At 38.6% G+C, this 6,865-nt stretch overlaps 1 protein-coding gene across 1 annotated transcript; it reads left to right on the top strand.

The window, feature by feature from the left end:
• The first annotated feature begins 1,913 nt into the window (after positions 1–1,913).
• On the top strand, positions 1,914–3,239 carry LOC125592679 (cilia- and flagella-associated protein 251-like). The gene is made up of 4 exons (XM_048768032.1): positions 1,914–2,189; positions 2,300–2,647; positions 2,844–2,942; positions 2,988–3,239. Exons 1-4 carry the CDS (start codon positions 1,914–1,916, stop codon positions 3,237–3,239), a joined length of 975 nt encoding a protein of 324 aa, XP_048623989.1.
• The last annotated feature ends 3,626 nt before the right edge of the window (positions 3,240–6,865 follow it).

Raw genomic sequence — 6,865 nt, 5'->3', positions numbered from 1 at the left:
TCTCTTCTTGCTCGACCTCAAATTCCTCTTTGGGAACAATCTCTTCATTGGTACAAGGATTGCCAGAAGATGATTGAGGGAAAGTCTTTTTCTTAGAGGATCTCTTTCTCGAAGTCATTTTTTGAAAGACAAAAATTTTGACACAAAAGTAAAGAGAGAGAGGATAAGAAAAATTTCTACCTTGGAGAAATTTTCTTGTGAAGATAAGTTAATGAAGACTTTGAAAAAACTTACTCCACCTATATATAGGAAAAAATGTTACTATTCATTCTCGGACTTTCGGCTAGGCCTGGGCATTTTAACCTGGACCCGAAGACCCGAACCGGAACCGACCCAAAAATACCCGACCCGGAACCGGACCGAAAATTTACAAGTACCTTTTGGGTCTAAATTTTTTTTACCCGAAAGAACCGGAACCGAAAAGGAACCGACCCGAATAGACCCGGACCCGAAAAGAACCGACCCGAATAGACCCGACCCGATAAGAACCGATTTGTACCCAACTTAAAAACATGTATATCTAAAACTATGATGTTTTTGTGTTCTATTTTATATATATTACTAGGTGTCTTCCTGCACCATGTGCAGTAAAAAATTTAAAATATTTTTTAACATATAAATCAATTATATTTTAAAATAAAATTTTATTAATATTGTAAATTTTTTTTTCGTATCAATATTTTAATATAAATTTGATTTAATTAAACATAAAAATTATATTTAAAAATATGCATGTATATATTTGAAATTATAATCTTAGATAGATTTTTGTATCTATTTATTTTAATTAAATATATTAAATAAATTTGTAAAAGTTGCATAATTACCAAAAAATTAAAATTAAAAAATATTTATAAAATTTGTAGATAAATAAGAAAATAATGATTTTACGATTAAATTTTTTTTAATTTTCTAAAAAAGTTGTATACATTTTTGAAAATTTTAGTAATAAAATTGTATAATTTAAAAATATATAATTATATTATATTTCGAAATTTATAATGCCATATTTGAATATATTTATTTTAATGATGATTTAGGAGTTATTCTCATATTTTAAAAAAAAATTCCAAAATTATAAATTGACATTAAATGTAATATATGAGTTATTACCATATTTTAAAAAGTTTACCAAAAATATAAATTAACATTAAATGCAATTATCCATGTCATATTAAGCTATAAGACATGTCATATTTGCTTTGTGAAATTGATTGTAGAAAGGACACTTGGGAAAATCACTTCGCAAATATAGTCTAGGGGATTTTATGATTTAGTTGAAATATCTTTTGTTAACAACATTTGTTATTATTTTTTAACATTTTTAAAGTAATATAAAGCTTTAAAATGTAAAATTTAGAGTTTTAAAATGTTTTATTTTAATTATTAATAGTTTCATTTAAGTTGTTTTGTAAACTTTTAGATATATATGACAAATATTCAACTAAAGTTGATGGAATTGGGTATATCATGTCCTTTTCAGATCCTAAATACCCGAACCCGACCCGGACCTGAAAAATTACGGGTATTTTATGGGTATTTTAATTATAAATCCGAACCGGACCCGAGAAGAACCGACCCGAACCCGAACCGAAAATTTCTAAGTACCTATTGGGTCTAAATATTTAGGACCCGAAAAGACCCGGACCCGAAAGGAACCGGCCCGAACCCGACCTGAAGACCCGAATGCGCAGGCCTACTTTCGGCAAACGATTACATCTAATTCCATCAAAACAAGTCATACTGCAAGCTAGGACCTCACACCCAGGTCAACGGATCCTAGCTAGCTGGGGGGGCTAATTGTTGGGGTCAAAACCGGTCACGACGGAATCAATGCCTGAAAGTTCCCAGAAAACCAACTCTCGATTGATTCTTGAAAATTAGACATTCCCGGAAAACGGTTAATCAAGTAAATGACAGTTTTTCGCGGATGCGAACCGAGGAACGTCGATAAGAGGATCAGTTTGGATGAGGTCTCAATCGTAAGCAAGGACCGACCACCTCGCCCTAGGGCGAGGACCGTCTCAACACGGGTCACTTTGTCCACTGAGCAAAAGATTGGGAAAAAAATGAAAACAATGATGAAGAAGAAGGTGAAGAGAAAGAGGCTGATGACAATGCTCAGCAAGAGGGTGAGAAAGAGAAGGAAAATAGTGAGGGTGATGAGCAAGACAAGGAAAACAACGAGAGTGAGAGTGAGGCTGATGAGTTGAAGCAATTGAAGGAGAAAAGTAGAGCACAAGCTGATAAACTGTGGAAGCAACTTGAAGCTGATGAAGAAGAGGTTGGAGGTAAATAGGACGAAGAAGAAGGTGACGAGAAAGAGGCTGAAACCAGTGAGGAAGAGAAGAAGAACAGTGAGGATGATGAGAAAGTTGAAGAAAAAGTGGTGGAATCTGAGGCTGAAGGGAAAGATGATCAAGAAGAGGTTGGAGGGAAAGAGGATCAAGAAGAAGAAGTTGAAGGGAAAGAGTCTAAAACCAGGGAGCAAAAAAAAGAGAAAAGTGAGACTGATGAGGCAGACATAGAAAAAGTGGTGGAATCCGAGGCTGAAGAGAAAGATGATCACGAAGAGGTTGGAGGGAAAAAGGATCAAGAAGCCGAAGGAAAAGATGACCAAGCAGAAATTAATGAACCTCGGGTTGAGGTAGAGATCAATGTCTGGGGTTGAGGCAGAGATTTATGAGCCTCGGGTTGAGACGAATAGAACCGATGAAACTCCAACACCACCACGTGGGAATCAGACATAGGGAACTCCAACACCACCACATGGTAGGACTAAGGCAATGGCTGCGAAGAGACTAGTGACAAAGGCTATGGATGAAGAACCTGGAAAATGTTAGAAAGTTGTGGAAGAAGAGAAAAAAAAGGAAGACGCTGTGGAAACAGAGGAAAAGAGCAGGGAGAAAGTTGTGGAAGAAGAGCAAAAAGAGGAAGAGGATGTGAAAGTTGTTGAGTAACAGATTGGGGAAGTTGTTGAGGAACAGGCTGGGGAAGTTGTTGAGGAATATACCGAGGAAGAAAAGCAAAGGTGGATCATGGTCGTTTACAAGGAAGCACCGAGTCCTTGGTTCATGCATAGGTGCAAGGAGAAAACAATGATGTATGGTAAACCGAGAGGCAGGGAAAGGAAGAATGTCGATGTTGCTGCACCTAAAAAGAGTGGCAAACCAAAGAGGAAATCACAGTGGGTGCAGACTCCTTTCACGGAGGAGAAGAATCCTAAAACAAAGCCTTAGGCTATGTATTTAGGATTTTATGTATTTGGGATGTTAAGTATTTTGGATGTTTAAAACTTGGTAGTAGAATGCTTTTGAATGTTTAAATCTTAGTGTGTTGCAACAGGTTTGGAAAACTAAATTTATAGGTGTTACTATGCCCAAAAATGAGTAAAATGGATAACTAGATTTACTAGATTTATTACGCCCAAAAAACACTAAAAAGATATACCAAAAACTAGTAAACACATGTAAAACACTAAAATATATATATATATATATATATATATATATATATTATTATTAAAAAAAGAATTAAAAAATGCATTTCACATGTAAAACGTTGATAGACCATGAATTTTACCCGCTTTTAGCCATGGTTAATAAGTGTTTTAATAACTAATTACTACTATATAAAGTCTATGTAGAGTATTTACAGGTTCAGGGAAGGACGATTTGGAGGAAAGTGGTGATTTTGGTATCTTTTGGAGTCTTTTGAGTGCAGAGCTGCATAGACGTGTCAGATGTTTAGCTATGGATGGAGACCTTCGCAACGTTAGATTGAGCCCATCTATTGACACAAGATAGAGCTTTAAGTTAGCTTTCTAATGCCGCCAGTTTGAGGTTAATCAGCATTATGTAGCAGACGTTGTGCCCGTTTTACTAAAGAGTGATCAGTCTGGTGTCGGTCGACGGTGATGCCAGAATATGGGCTGAGCATATTTTATGACCGACTGAAGCCGAAAAGCAACCACAAATTACCATAATACCCTTGGACGACCAGAAACCCTATTTATGTTATTTATAAGCCATTGTTGACGGCTACGCTATCTAAGCTTTCTATTATTCTTGTTCTAGGTTACGAGAGAAAGGAGGAACTCCTTCAGAGTCCTCCTGGAACTCCATTGGCTTTTTATATCTATTGCAATTTCTTATCTATTTATCTATGATTTCTGTGACAAACTTCATGTCTGAATAGATCCACCTGTTAGGTTTAGGGTTCAAATAGGTTATGAGGGATTAGCCCCACATATAGAATTGGTTGTGATATTCTTCAATAGGATGTTCTTACGGCTTGTGTTCTAGAGTCACGAACTTGAACCCTGATCTTAGAATCATTAGGCACAAGCGATATCTTGGTCTTTTCTCTGAATAGATCCTCATTGAACTAGGATTGCTAGAAACAAGTGATAACTGATCTAGAAACCCTAGTGAGTACTTTATCAACCCGCACGCAAAGCTTGCTAGAAGCGTGTCGATCGATATTCATATAGAATAATTGATCGATGTCGTGAAAGGTGTATCGATCGATATTCCTCTAGAATCATCGATCGACACTTTCTAATTGATCGACAAATGATAGTTGAGATCATTAGATCTAGTCAATAGACGAATCTAGAAAGTGAGAGCCGATCGATTTGTTCTTAATTGTTGAGCTCTTTAAAATCTTGCATACAACAATTAGTCTATATATCATTATAATCCAGATTACCTGATAGAAACCCTAGATCTAGCAACCATCCTTGCATCAAATAACCATCAATAAATCAGCCGAGCAACTGCCTTGCTCACCACTGCAATTTACTATATTTACTACTTTATAAACTATTAGCCTAGCTTAATCGTATAACTATTAGATCTTTTGTGTGCCATAGCTCTCTGTGGATTCGATCCCTAAGTACTACAACTCGACCTCTTATTTGAGAGAGTATAAATCACTCCTTAGGGTAATTTGAGTGATATTAAATTTGACGCCGTTGCCGGGGAGCTTTGATCGCCATTAGATATTGTTTAGTTAGATTTAGTCTAGGTTTTATAATTGTTCGAAAAACTCATAAAATTTTTTCTTTTGTTTCAGGTACATAGACCTAAGTACCAGGAACAACAATGAAGAGAGGATTTCTAGGTCCTTCAAAGAAGGAGCCTGCTGGTTTATGCACGATCCGTTAGTCTACGAGGGAAGTGTCGATCGACACCCTCCAAGCAGAAGCGATTGACAGCGTACACCATCAATCGATCGACACCCGACAAACAACAGCAATCGACAGAGCCAATCAACCGTAAAAAAACACTGTTCATCCAGCTATTGTTTACCATGGTACTGTTCATCCCGGTATTGTTCATCGAGGGACTGTTCGATCGACACTGTTCATCCCTCGTCGATCGACACTATTCATCTCCCATCGATATGTTCATCCCCCGTCGATCGACACTATTCATCGCGACACTGTTCATCCGGGCACTGTTTATCTGGGCACTGTTCATCCCGATACTGTTCATCTGGTGAAAAGCGACACCACTTGCGGGGAGACAGAGAAGATCGAAGTGCTCATACTTAAAGTTGAAGGGAATGAGATGCTAAGAGACGAAGAAGGTCGCATTCGCAACAGCGCAGGACAGTTAATTAATGCTCAGGGTGCTGTGATCCCTGATGTGATTGTTGTTGCTGAGATTAATGACTTTGACCTGAGCCGATAGTGGTATGATTGGGTAGGTCAAGACCCCTTCCAGGGTCTTCCTCACCAAGATCCCATAAACCATATCGAAGAGCTTGAGGATCTCGTGTCTAGGAGTGAGCAGAATGAACTGTCTGGATACCACATGCTCTGCAAGATCTTCCCCTATTCTATCTCAGGGGATTCATTGAGCTGGTTCAGTCAACTACTGCCAGGATCTCTAACCAGTTGGGAGGACATTGAAAGAGCCTTCCTTTACTAATTTCTTGATGATGCTGAAGCAACTCGAGAAAAGGAGAAGAATGATAAGTGGGACAGGCATGTTAAAAGTTGGAAGATAAAGAGGGAAGATCAGATTCCGAGACAGTTGCTTGACTACATTATGGTAGAGGGTAATAAACAACACGGATCTGAAGAGCTGAGCTGAGCAAAAGAAGCTGAGCAGAAGAAGTTGAGACTATTTATCCGACCTCAGCATCGATCACCACCACTACCTCAACAACGATCGACACCAGCACCGCAACATCGATCAACGGTACGACCTCAACGTCGACCAACATCACGACCTCAACATCGATCGACGATGTAGAAAAAAAGATCACCATGGAAGATTTCTTGGACCTAGAAGAGTTCTTGGAGTTGGAGGATGGAGAAAAGCTTGAAGACTTGGATTCGAGTAGAGAAGTCACTATGGAAGACTTCTTAGAGCTGGAGGAATGGCTTGAAGATATGGATCAGAATTCAAAGAAGAAGCTTGATGACGATCAGCATACTTTGAGAGGAGATCTAGAAACTTCAAAGACTAGCATCGATCGACACCCACCTCACATCATCGATCAACGCCCACCTCACATCATCGATCAACGCCCACCCTATATCATCGATCAACGCCCACCCTATATCATCGATCTGCACCCACACTCCATCATCGATCGACACGAACCCGAGATCGTCGATCGACACCCATCGCTGGAAGAACTGCCAGGATACATAGTCGAGCTGGAACAAGTTGAGGAAAGGATGTACATGTCTAAGGCCTCACATCTTGTTGTCCCTAAACATCAGAGACCACCTATCTGGACAGAAGAAGCTGCGGGGATTCACAAAAGAGTGAAGATGATACATGATCATGTGAAGATTGTGGTTCCATGCGTTGTATTTGAAGCTGAATCTCCTATTCCACCTGATAGA

The sequence above is a fragment of the Brassica napus genome, chromosome C9 (genome assembly GCF_020379485.1).
Source record: "Brassica napus cultivar Da-Ae chromosome C9, Da-Ae, whole genome shotgun sequence".
In the NCBI taxonomy this organism is placed as follows: Eukaryota; Viridiplantae; Streptophyta; class Magnoliopsida; order Brassicales; family Brassicaceae; genus Brassica; species Brassica napus.
Note: the sequence above shows the minus strand (reverse complement) of the source record. Positions and strands in the feature narration are given on the sequence as shown.